The sequence below is a fragment of the Pollicipes pollicipes genome, unplaced genomic scaffold (genome assembly GCF_011947565.3).
Source record: "Pollicipes pollicipes isolate AB1234 unplaced genomic scaffold, Ppol_2.1 Scaffold_7261;HRSCAF=8764_pilon_pilon_pilon, whole genome shotgun sequence".
In the NCBI taxonomy this organism is placed as follows: domain Eukaryota; kingdom Metazoa; phylum Arthropoda; class Thecostraca; order Pollicipedomorpha; family Pollicipedidae; genus Pollicipes; species Pollicipes pollicipes.
Window position 1 is genome coordinate 11990695 of NW_023597054.1, and position 12888 is coordinate 12003582.

The window sequence follows — 12888 nt, forward strand, 5'->3', positions numbered from 1 at the left end:
CACAGCTCAGCTCCCCGACTCACTTTCAAAACTTGGTGAAAAAGACCCTGGCTTCTGCTCCACAGTTGCTGGATCTGTATGATTTAATTGGCAGTGTAATCACATCTCATCACAAGAAATGAACAGCCGAATGAAGCAGTGTTCCCACAACGACGATTTGAGCACCATTTTTTGAAATGTCTGTGACGCTTTACGCGCACTGTGTAACATGCGTTCTAGAAATGGCCAATGCCAAAACAGCAATGCGTCCCATCAGCATCATCAGTGCATCAAAACGAACATAGATGAATCCCTCGTGATCTGTAATCTCTGAAAATGTCTCATCAAAGCCTGTGCCGACCGCTGCAGCAGAACGGTGGGCCGTACTGGACCGGGCCGGCGGGCCGGATTTGCTGTCGAGTTCTGACTGATTCACGAAGTCCTTGCGCCCACAGCTTGCTAACCAAGCACTCAGTCTACAAAATACATTGCAAGTGAAGATAAACATAAATAAAAAGCATGCAATTTGTGGTATAAGCATGACAGGTAATGCAGTATGTCATCAGCCATTGCGTACGCCTTCACGCTATCAACTGCCCACATTATGAACACTATGCAACCTATCGCACATTATACACCCTATCACACTGTCAGCGACGGATGATGTCAATGTTGAGGGTCAGTTATTAGATATGCACCCCAACCCATTCATGTTCGCATTGTGATTCGTGATTACAAATGCATTCCGCCCTGGTGCAAAATTTGCCAGTACTGTATTCCATCATCAGATACCGCATTGCCCATGTTGTAACGTTAAGTCAGTGCCTTTAACGAGAAAAGAACATCATGCTGCTGATCAAAGTTTCATTAACAAATATCACAATATACATGTATCCACTAGGTGCGCAGTTGCTGCATCAAGCCATCTCAGCGTGAATACTGCACTGCAAGTTTTTTTAAGATTTGATCCGAACCTTTTGAATGGATGGATTTCCGGGATCAGAGCTCACGCTAAGCAGTGCTTGTTGTGTGAGCCCTGACCCCTACCATCCGATCGCGCAATCCCATGTCAACGGCAGAATTTGGTGGCGAAAGCTTAACGTGCCGCAATGCTCGGCACGGTCCGTCCTGCCCTCTGACGTCAACTGACCTTTAACGCGACCGCTGCCACCGGCCGCAGGCCATACCTGTCAAGGGCAAGTAGCGAGCGCCCTAAAGCGACTCGAACCCACCCCGCCACGGGTGGGTGGATCGGAAAGCAGTACATAATTACCACTTCTGGGACTACTGCCGCATTTGGTACACAGATTGCCCTGTGTTAAATGGCCCGGAGTGTGTTACCCAGTATGCAGTTTTTGATCCTTGCCATTCAGTGAGGTTACCACTTGGTCATCACCGTCAGTTGTCTACAAATGCTGCAAAATAAGTCGCGTCCTTGGCGTTTAAGCATGCAGCCGATCTTTAGTTTGCTACTTTTCGCTGGAAAACTGCCCAGCGTGATCAGTCGGGAAATGGCAGAGAAAAGTGAATCAGCGCTACTTCTGCATATCGCTGAGCGACATGCAGCAGCGATAGCGATGTAGTAGACAATGCAGCGGTGACAGCTGCTGGAAAGTGTGACGAGGCCAGACGCACGGTGTACAGCCTGCGGATGCGCACGTGCATGTGACACGCCGAAAAAGCCTGTGTGAACAGACCAGAAGGCAAATAATTTTGTCAAGTGAGCTCCGTGTACGGAAACACGAGCACGTATATGATCAGAGTGACGCAACTGATAGCATGGAGCTGGTTGCAAACATTCCGGTGTCCTGAAACTGGCACTGCCAAATGCGTCCCAAACTGGGGGTTTGGTGCTCCACCCTCATCTTGTATATGCAGCCGCGTATGGCTTTCAAGAAAGCGCAATCGCCCAGCTATTAGGAAATGAAACTTGCACCCAGGTAAGGTTCATGTGATTGCAAAAGTCAACTGACCTGGTGCCATCACCAAGTAAGTGCTGTAAGTTAGATGGCTGAGCGGCTCCGTTGTTTCCGCTGTATGCGAGTTGCTGTCGGTGACGGATCGATAATGGTTACCTGCCGAGGGAGTGTCTTGAGGCTTAAACACAACCATTGCACACGGTTTTTTTTTGTCTGCATTTCACTTGAGGTGGTTGCAATTGTTGTGGAAAGCAGCCGCCTTGAAACTGCTCTTCGGGCCACCTTTCTGTGATTGTTCTGCGTTGTCAAAAATGATTTGCAATCAAAGACCAGGTTCTTGACCAATTGGTGCACTGCTAGACTGAGGATATCCCGTTCTGTTTTCCTGTTTATTTTTGTAAGCAAGTTTTAAAAATGTCGTATCTGCTTAAGCAGGAAGTTCTTTACATAGGCGCTGAACGCAAAATACACGATTCAAAGTCATATAACACCATCCAGCAGAATATTAGTGCAGATGACGCCTGTAGCACACATGTAAGTGCCACATTTTTTCGGAATTCTTACCCGCAGCTTGCCCATCTCCACGGAGCATGTACTTGCCATACAAAAGTTTGACGCATCGCCATTCTGTGCTGGCTCCGGCCTCGGTTCGTTTTTAAAGTGACGTTGGATGCAGTGCGCTATGCCACCGTCTTATTATTATTATTAAACCAGGATTGAAGATCCACAGTACGCTGATGCTCAGCACACATAGCAATGGAATGTCGCGGTTGGTCTTGCAGCAAACAAATTATAGGCTGCAGTGTGGTGCAGTTAAAACCTACAAACAATGCAACTCGAAGCATGTTTACACCAATTTTTGTAGATGCGATTACTTTTCTGGTACAGCAATACTTGTGGATGCAGTTATTTTCTTAACTTATAAAAATTGCTACAGCCCTTAACAATTTGCAAGCGCCACCGACTGCTGCGAATATCAGGCATGAGCTGATGTTTATGGAATGCACTTTAACCAACGCAGATCCAAGGCACATGCGAATGAATACAGTCGCAACACACAAGACCCATGGTGGTTGCGCTTTTCACAATTTAGACCCATGCAAATTTAAGATCAGGCAATCTAGTGCCAAGGACAGCAACATCCACGCTCGGTCATGCCGCAAGTTGTCCCTGAAATGATCTGTGAGATACTAAAATACGACATTCGCTTTGACGTCAGCTCAGCTGACGCGCACAGCTTTTGCTTTATTTTTCTGGGCAAGGCCAACAGGTTTTCAACAACAAAAATAATTAAGATGGGGTAAGTCCAGAAGAATAATGTAGGTAACCAGACGCGCGGAGTGTTCCACATTTGTGTGGGATCTTGAGCTGAAATAGCTGTTTTGAAGATCATTGGTGCTGTTCATAGTCCTGTCCTGCCAAAGGCCTAAAGCCCTATAGTTCCTGAATTACACACCAGCGAAGATCTGTAGAATGTTTCGTGCAGACTTTTCCAAGGCCACTCAGGCATGCGTGACGTCAGAGCAACGTCATTCAAATCATTCCACCCCGCATTCCTAGCGACGTACAAGACCAGGAAGAACATTATCGTCAGCCGTTCAGATCCAGCGTTTCCGAACACTATTTCCAAATATGGTGGATGCCAACTGGCTCTCAAACCATGTGGACTAAGTTCTGCAAACTGAAATCACGAATCGCGTTTTTTGGGACATAAGATGTGAAGTTGTACATGGTTTTTCACTTGCTAGGAAATGGGATCGAATAATCTTAACAATGATAATTGAATAGCTTACCAATAACGTCACAGCTGAGTTTGGCAATGCCAGTCGACATCTTAAACTCCCGGCTAAATGTGCATGAACGCCACGAAAAAGGGCCAAAACACAAGCACTATAACTATATTTGGCTCAGCGGACACTTCCAGCGCTGCACCTGCCATCTCCCGGCGAGTCTGAAGTACTACAAGGAAGTGGAAATTTTGCACAGCTAGTTTGGTAGCACGTCCTCAAACGTTCCATGACCAACCAAACAATGACGGATTTAGGAGCGTATTTACAACAAAAAGAAAATGTGTTTTTGAAAGCAGTTTATGAGCGAGCTTGTTCTATCACATTTGATGCTTACTTTGCAGTTATTGTTACTTTGCTACTTTGCAGTTACTTTTCAGATAATTGATATGCAGAGAATTGCGTTTAAAAAGGCAAGGGGACAAGGGTATTAACCGGAATGTTCCACATTCTAAGACTTGGAAGCAAACATCAGATATGACGAAGTAATCTAACCTATAACTATTGGCATACTTTTAAGTGGAAAAGGCTGTTCCAGACAGCACAGTTTCTCTGTTGAGTATATATGCCTCAAGTCGTCATTGTGTGATTAAGCCGTCGTGGCTTCTATATTGCCGATGGAGAGTCGGTGGACGGCCGTTGTATCTGTAAATCATGCTTACGAGCGCCAGGTATCAGTGACGCGACATTTACATTTCGTCTTGATCGCTGCAATGGCGAATGGAATGGCAGATTTAAATGATGTTGTTATTGCGTCATTAATGCCTGGATGACCTTGACATAATGTCCCCGGAAAAGTCTGCACGTCTTCGCGGGTGTGCAGCTCAAAAACAAGGCGCAGCGGCCTTAGGAAGGACAAGGCTGTGAATTGCGCCGAATGATCTTCAATATAGCTATTTCGGTTCAAAACACCGTACATATGTGGAACACTCCCTTTAAAGGTAATGTTGCTCTGCTCTGCCTTCAAAATTAGAGGGGACAGTAGATAAGACTAGCCGTGGAATTGCTGAATTTGGAATGGCTTACGTTTGTGACGACCGGACCAAGGCGTTGCGAAAGTCTTATGCATATTTGTGGGGATCGGCATTGGTCACAGTTGACTGGGCTGCACACCTGTGTAGTTCAGTGGTCGTTCGCTCCCGATATAGGCCCGAGCGTGTGGTATGCAAGACTCAGTCTCAAAAAGGCTGTATTGGACTATTCTGGTGTGATCAACCAGCATGCAGTATGCACACATGCATATTGGAAATGCAACGTTTGCGGCCCGCAGGCACACTGCCACGTCCGAATATGTACGAGCATACGCGGAATTTGCAAAGTGGAGACTGACCCAAAAATAGGCCGCACCCTAGCAGTACCGATAGAAGCCATTGAAGACAATAGCGGGTATCTCCCCTTTTAATAGAAAAAGAAAACTACGAAGGAAAGGAAAGTGTTGCAAGCCAACAAAGTATGCAAGCATACATGTAATCAAGGAAAGTTCAGCAGTTATGAAAAACGTCCAGCATTATATTCATACGTTTCTCATTTGCATATAAATCAGTTAGGGTTCGCAAGTGACAGGCCCGGACATGAGCAACATGGGTTGTACAGATCAAGGAAAACCAGACCTAGAGTTGCCCACTTCCGCAGTGTCCAATGCCACAGAGAGTTGAGCTCTAGAACAATGCCAGTATGTGCGAGCATACATGTACATGTCATGGCTTTTGCATTATATTCATCATACTGTGCAAACAATATAGGAAATCTTGCATATGCCCGTGGATGAGTTCAGTCCAGTTTAAAGTTTATTATTTACATTTGGCACTATGGCAATTATGTGGAACGAATTAAAAGGGGTATGCTGGCATTTTTGTACTTTTCCATGATTGCTATATCAGACGCGTCCCATTGAGCGATAATGCCAGTTTTCTCTAAATTCTTCTGGATAGCTGTTTTTACAAACGGTTATGGTGCAAAGCTTTTTTAACATTTTTTAAAACTCAAGTGTTTTTGCTTCTAACCATACACATTTTATCAGCGATTTTTGTCTAGTAATGTTTCGCAATTTTTTTAAACAATGTTTGTAAGACCCATAGTTTGATAAAATTGCGGCTAGCTGGCTATAAGCAAGATCATGCCCTTTTAGACAGAAATGATGCCAGATCGCTTCCTACCGAAGTTTTTCAAAACTTGTCAGAAAATATTAAGTGGCATCTATCACGCAGGCGCGACAATCCCATGTCCCAGTACCGTCCCTGTACAAAGGAATGCAGTGCTTACTGAGCTTGCACACGGTACTTACAGAGCTTGCGTATAGTACTTACAGAGCTCACAGGGCTTACATGCCTTAACATGATCCAAGATGAGTGATCCTTGAATGAAATGATCCTCAGAGCCCACTTGCTTCACACAGCACCGATGGGAACAATAATTGGGTAGCCGGCATCCAACACCCTCAGTCGATTCAGATTTTCTTACCGCCAGAGCTAGTGTTTTTTCTAGAATTTGGATGAACTAAATGCATTGCTGAAGAAATGTCTAGAAAGGGTCGCGTTTAGTATAATGAACTTATTCTTAGTTGGATACAGGTAGTTTACCTATCACAGGTTAATGCATGACATGATGAAATGCATGCATGAAATGCATGACAGCAATCTTTCTGGTCATAGTGTTGAGTATGTACTGAAACTGCAGAGAAACATTTAAAGCTTTTTAAGCTATTCAGTGCATTACTCTATCGCGAAGCGGCTAATAGCTCAAAATTTTTATTTCTACTAGGCATTTCCGCCGGAGAAATCTCATTGAACTTCCCGTGCACCACTATGAAAGCAATACATTGCATTGGTCTGGTCTTTTCCAACGTGTCTGCTCTGCAATGCTTGCTATGTACTTATTTCAGAATGTGTGTGTAATAAAGGTTATGAAGCGTTGAAACAGTGCTAAGAGGACAAAATATTCAAACATGAGGCTTTTATCCGGGAATTCAGCGAAACGTTATGGCTTTGCTTTCTCCATTACGGTGGTTATCACAGTGGCTCTATTCGAAGCGCACGTGGTTTTGGGAAACGGAGCATCGTATGGTCTTAAGTGACGCACTGGTTCAAACTTTACCCGATGCGTTTCACAGAAACTGGTCCTTGCCGCCTGATGTACAAATCGCAAACGTGCATTTGTACCGACCTCATGTGTACCAGTAACGGTGCCACATTCAAGCCTCAGCAGGGGCCTCGGCAGATTCTATCGTCGTCATGACGGCGCTGGAGACAACTGTGGTTGTCGCGGACTCGGGTTACACTCTGGGGCTCATACGAGAGGGAGAAATGTATTGCTGCTATGAAGCGTTGACAGCGGGCTTTGGACTCGAAAATAAGTAAAATGTATATATTTATTATGTCTTTATGATGTTATGACACTACCCAGTATTATGATAACATGTAAATGATCCTGAGGTTTGACCAGAGTATGTTTTGAAGCATGTTCCAAGGGGGAGGGGAGGACGCTTCCCTTAAAGGGAGTGTCCGACGTATGCGACATATGATGGGAGTTTGTAGCCACCAGTAAAATGTGTATTGTGCCCTGATCAGGCTCCACATTAGGTGGATCATAATCGGTTCTACCCACCAATATGCCATACCATCGGGGGGTGGGGAAAAATGATGAGTTCGTGCAGGGAATAAATTTTGAAACAGCTAGAACGTAAGGTAACAAACCTGCGTTAATGTAGTATCACTTGCAGTAACGATCGTGACCCGGTAGGTAAGGTATCCAGGTCATGAATTGTATTTTATTGCATCATAAAACACGTTATTGGTAGACCACCTTCGAGGGTTTTTGTTGTAAGAAAGCTCGAAATTGTTTTTTGACATGCTGTCATGATGTTTCTGTTGTACCGTTATGAATAGTTAATTATATAATTTGGTGTGGGTGGTATCGTGTCTCCCGGTATCGCTATGACTAGAATTCATTGTCGCGCCCGCCGTTGACATGTTGTCAAAATTGGAATCCTTCCCTCCGTGACAAACTAGGCGTGTGCACAAACTGTCTAAGCTGCACGACCTACTGGGTTGGCCGGCCTAGACGTGAGTTACCTAGTTACCAAGCTGCTGTGGAGTCGATTGTCAATGCATACTTACGGAGAAGCTGTCTAGCCATCACTGACGTCATCTGAATCGATCGTTACAGAAGCAGGACCACTACAAGGTGCTGGGACTGACCAAGCTGCGCTTCAAGGCCACCGAGGAGGACATTAAGCGGGGCATGTACGTGCCGTCCGCTCCCTTCGCGCTCACCGCGTGCCGGACGGGGTGCCGATCCCACCGCCCTCACGCGATCATTAGTGCACTGTGAGACGGTGTCGAAGCCCCTGTGGATGAGAGTTCTTCATTGAACAGGCCGGTTGTTGCGGAGCTGAGTAAATGGCACTGGGTTGTTTGCGGTAGTTGGCACCTTGGGTAAGGAACTCTGACATTAAATTTGCTGGTTGGGGACAAGCCCCTGTAACTGGCGGGCGCATTTCAAGTCTGACAATGGACACTAATTGATCGTTGCATTCGATACGCCTAAAACAGCTGCTTGCAACATATTCGGGTTTGGTAATGGGTCGAGAACTTCGGATCCGTTTTTGTCCGCAGGAAACTTTCGCTTGCCCTGACTTCCGCAATGGGTGAAAACGCTACTGCTCTCACCAGTCACATGCGACGATAAATAATCGAAACGACGGTGTGCATCAATTAGCGACGCTATTATTTCTACCACGTGACATTTTTTGTTTCGGCCGGCTAGTTACGAGGTGTTCCTTTTGCCGATATGACCAGCGCGATGTCACATGGCTGCTCCCGCATTCGCCTGGCTAATAGGGCGGAACGGTGGAGTGCACGTATGAAAGTGCTCTTTATTCATGTCTTTTAAGAACAGTGTTTTCATCCATTTCATTACTGTGTGCCCGTCCGTCTCGGGACAATTGATCTACGTCTTGTGAATTATTTCCGATATATGTTCTGTAATAGGCGTAAAGCTCATACAATGGCTTTGCTGCCGACTCTGAACCTTCGGTACAATGATGCTGTTGTGCTTTGTCAGGCCTTGCTTTGACGACCAAGTGGCGAAACCACTCTAGACAATTAATGCGCTGTGCATGTTTGATATGTAATCTAGTTAGGAAGAGCATGTCACTGAACGCAAATTATATATTCCTAATAATATATGTATTATGTGTATTTGTTTACATACAGGATACTTTTCGAACTGGTTAACGCCTTTCTGTGCAAATGATCTTACTAATGCTATGCTTAGGAGTAACACAAAAAATGATGACTGACTGACTGGCAACATAGCCGGTTCACCGCCGGTTGCGTTATGATGGAGATGTCACCTTAAGCTGACCTGCCCCCCTCCCTGGCAGACCGGCAGAAGGTGCTGAAACACCACCCGGACAAGCGGCGCGGCGCCGGAGAGGAGATCCGCGAGGAGGACGACTACTTCACCTGCATCACCCGCGCTTACGAGACGCTCGGCGCGCCCGCCAAACGGGCCAGCTTCGACTCTGTGGACCCGCTCTTCGACGACGAGATACCCGACGGCAAAGTCAGCAAGGAAAAGTTCTTTAAGGTCGGTGAGGCGTGGACAGCATGGCTGTGTGGACGTCAGGGATAGTGCTGACGATGGGCTCGCCCTCGTCCAAATGTTGAGATAAAGTCACGAGAAATAGTGTGGTCTTAATTTTGGGCTGTTCTATTGACGCATATAGCGTTGAGCGGATGTGGGTGATACTGTGTTTCAAGTAGATTGATTGTATTCTGGTGTTGGTGGTAACGCTGAACTTTTTGACCTGGTGGTAACCTGCCTTTTTGACAACAATTTCAGGTGCTAGGACGCTGGCTTAAGGCTTTGGAATGTGCGCGTAGTATCATGTTATTGGATTGATTGATATCGCAGATTGGTGTGGTAAAATGCACCAAAATTCCGAGACGCGCACCAAAGCTCCGAGACGCCGGTCGAACTAGTGGTGCATCCATCACACAAAACTATGAGTGAATATCTACCTTTTCCCCTCACTGCGAAGTGATGGATTGTGCCGTTCCAAAGCAAGCTTTCCGGTCTGGTTTCCCTTTGAACGGATGGAGACCTTATTTGAAATCGCCTGTTCATCCCTCGTCCTTACAGTTTCAACCGTCCTTACATGTCCCAACAGCTGAGGTTTAGTAATTTTTGCGCTTTGTCCTCGGTCGTAGCGTTTCATCATTAAACAGCCATGATGAGAGTGTCATTATCGCCTGTCACAGGCGGCTGGATCGGAAGTCAGGCACCCTGACTAGCCGAGTTATCGTGACGGACTTGTTTTCCATAGCGCTGCGGTCGAAGACAAAGCGAACAACTTACAATGCTTCGGTCGTTTGAGCTTTGAGATCGGAAGGCTGCTCTTTGGCAATTGTGCTTTTCGCCCGAAGACAAGAGTAAGTTGAACTGAAGGTGGGCTTGTCCCTTTCATGAAAGATAATGATTTTTTAACTTTTCGGATAACCTTCCTGTGAAAACTAAGAGTAGTGTTTTCTTTAAGAGACATGGACATCCTTCACAAAAATCTGCAGAGACTTGCAGACCACAGCCGTACGATTATTCACTCATATTCATTCACTTTGTTTCTCACATAGTTGTTCGCTCATCCACTCACTCAAGCAGTCGCTCACTCACTCACCCACTAATCAAAAGTTCGCACCATTTACATCACTGGCCCCAAAATCTACCCAACCCCTTTAAAGGGCAAAATGGCTCGGCGTCATTGGACACACGCAGTTTGGGTTGTTTCTGTGCTCTGAATAATTCTGTTCAATGTGCACCATATGTGGCCATGGTTTACAGCTGCGCTGCCAGTGTTAAAGTCGTGTGCATTGATTTATAGCTTGTGCGTCGCCTGTGGCGATTCGGGTCAGCTAGTCCCTTGTTGATCGTAATTTTCTCCGAAATGTTCGCTGTGGACATTAAATCCCTAGGTGAGTGGCTGCACACGATTTGAAGCATAGAAAAACATTTCCTGTGCCGCAGACGCGCGGTTCCAATTATTGCTGGCTGTTGGGCAGTCGCGTAGCCAGGATTTGCCCAAAAGGTGGTCAAATCAGATGATAGGGGCCCTGCCAGCTAAGGGAACCCTACGTTGTCGCTGCAGGGGACCTTTGTTGGCTTTAGATCACCTTTGCATGACTCGAGGGCCTGTCGATGCTTTAAATCCCCGTGGGCGTTTAGTAGAGCCTTCGGCTCCAGGGGTAGGTTACTTCGGGGTGGGGGAGGGGCATGTCCCAATGGTCTCCTGGCTACTTCCACAATGACCCCAGGCTACGTCACTGCTGTTGAAACTCCTTTCGGGTGACCCTTTGCTCAAAGACTAGAAGGTTTTTGAAGTCGCTGAGCTGTATTTATGATCATTAAAGCCGAAAGAGGTGATAATTAAAGATTCTGTGTGTGGTGTGTGCGATATTCAAATTATGATTGGCTGTAAGCACACCTTTTGTGGGGATCTAAGCTTCAAGACGGGAGGTTTCCGCAACGTTGGCCATGCACTGTGCTGTCCTGGTGCTCTAGGTAGGTAGATTGTACGACGTCTGATAACGCTAATATGAATTCTGCAGCCGTTGGTGGTCTCTAAAAGTATACCCGATGACGTGCAGTGCGTCTCCTTAACATAAAATGCAGTGTGTGGCAGACATGAGGTATGTGTACCATAAGGGACGCCCGAGATTTGGCCTGTCCACAACGGTCAACTGGTGACTGGCCACGGTGGAGAGGCCGAGCCATGACACCACGCTGGGGACCGAGCGCGCCGTCGTGACGCTCGACCCGGCCATGACGCGGTCGTCGCCGGCGCCGCCCACAGACGTTCCGGCCGGTGTTCGCGAGGAATGCCCGCTGGTCCAGCAAGCAGCCGGTGCCTGACCTGGGCTCGCCCACCTCCTCCCGCGACCACGTCGAGTGCTTCTACAGCTTCTGGTACAACTTCGACTCGTGGCGCGAGTTCAGCTATCTGGACGAGGAGGAAAAAGAGAAGGGCGAGAAGTGAGTGGCGCCGCAATGGCGTCTTGCGCATGAGGTGGTTTGAAAATCATGCGCATCATGCATCTCATTCCCGCCTTTACTTTAGTGTGAAATTGATTTGCTCGGCTTGCAGACGCGACCGCATGCGTTCCGCATGCGCCGAGCTGTGTCAGGCGATAGCGCACTTGTACGCGACGTCAGCCAACGCCTGCTGGCTATCGATGATCGATGGCCGTGTGTTTGGGGCGCCAGGCTCGATGCCGTCCTCCGATGATCGCAGTTCTCGCTGTTCTCACATGTCGGACACGCTGATCGGTTGAGTAGACTGGCAACATGTAATTCGGTTTCTGCGTTTTTACGCATTGGCTGTTGACCTTATCGGTCTGCTGTTTTTTTTTTGTTTTTTTTTACTGTTAAGAGAAAGACAAAATCAAGAGATATGCGTTCAAACGAATTGCCATAGGTTTCGCAACAAAGCCCGTCGATGTGTGACGCGACATGTGTCACTCAACCCACTCAACCGCATTGAACCCAAATCAAATATGGGGATAACGAATTCGCAGGGGCGACATTTAAAATGCCGCGTCAATAGCTGTGTAACTGACGTAATAGCTTGCTTTGATTGGCACAATGGACTGTGTGGCGAACAGCAGCCGCCCCGCTCAGTATGTTGAAATAAGCACAAGACTGACAAAGGTCGAACAAATGTGTCCCAATTCTGCCAGACCAAAAACAGGTTTACTCCGGTTCAAGTGGCATTGCCACGCTGGAAAACATGTTAAATTACAAGGCATATTTGCCTCCGTGGCGGCCCTCGCTGCGAGTTGAGGCCTCCCCGCCCCCCCCCCCCCCCCGCCCCGCTTGGCTCGGTGTCCGCTCCTTGTCTGACACCACCCCCTCCTCCCTCTCACCTCTTTCGTCAGCCGGGACGAGCGGCGCTTCATCGAGCGGCAGAATAAGGCAGCGCGTAAAGACCGCAAGAAGGCGGAGACGGCGCGCTTGCGCCAGCTGGTGGACAGTGCCTATGCCTGCGATCCGCGTGTGCAGCAGTTCAAGGAGGCCGACCGTCAGAAGAAGGCCGCTCAGAAGCAGCGCAAACAGGAGGAGCGCCAGAAGCGGATAGAGGAGGAGCAGCAGGTCAGTGACGAGCGGGGTCCCGGTAAGGGGTCCGTGCCGGACCGGTCGGGCCGGTGCGG

At 47.4% G+C, this 12888-nt stretch overlaps 1 protein-coding gene across 1 annotated transcript in view; it reads left to right on the plus strand.

Moving 5' to 3' along the window:
• Positions 1-12888, plus strand: part of LOC119113028 (dnaJ homolog subfamily C member 2-like) — a 34564-nt gene that overhangs the window by 19523 nt on the left and 2153 nt on the right. The window contains exons 3-6 of the mRNA XM_037237346.1: positions 7850-7930; positions 9080-9274; positions 11535-11713; positions 12616-12829. Of these exons, the coding sequence (XP_037093241.1) occupies positions 7850-7930; positions 9080-9274; positions 11535-11713; positions 12616-12829 (669 nt within the window). The remainder of the gene's footprint in view (positions 1-7849; positions 7931-9079; positions 9275-11534; positions 11714-12615; positions 12830-12888) is intronic.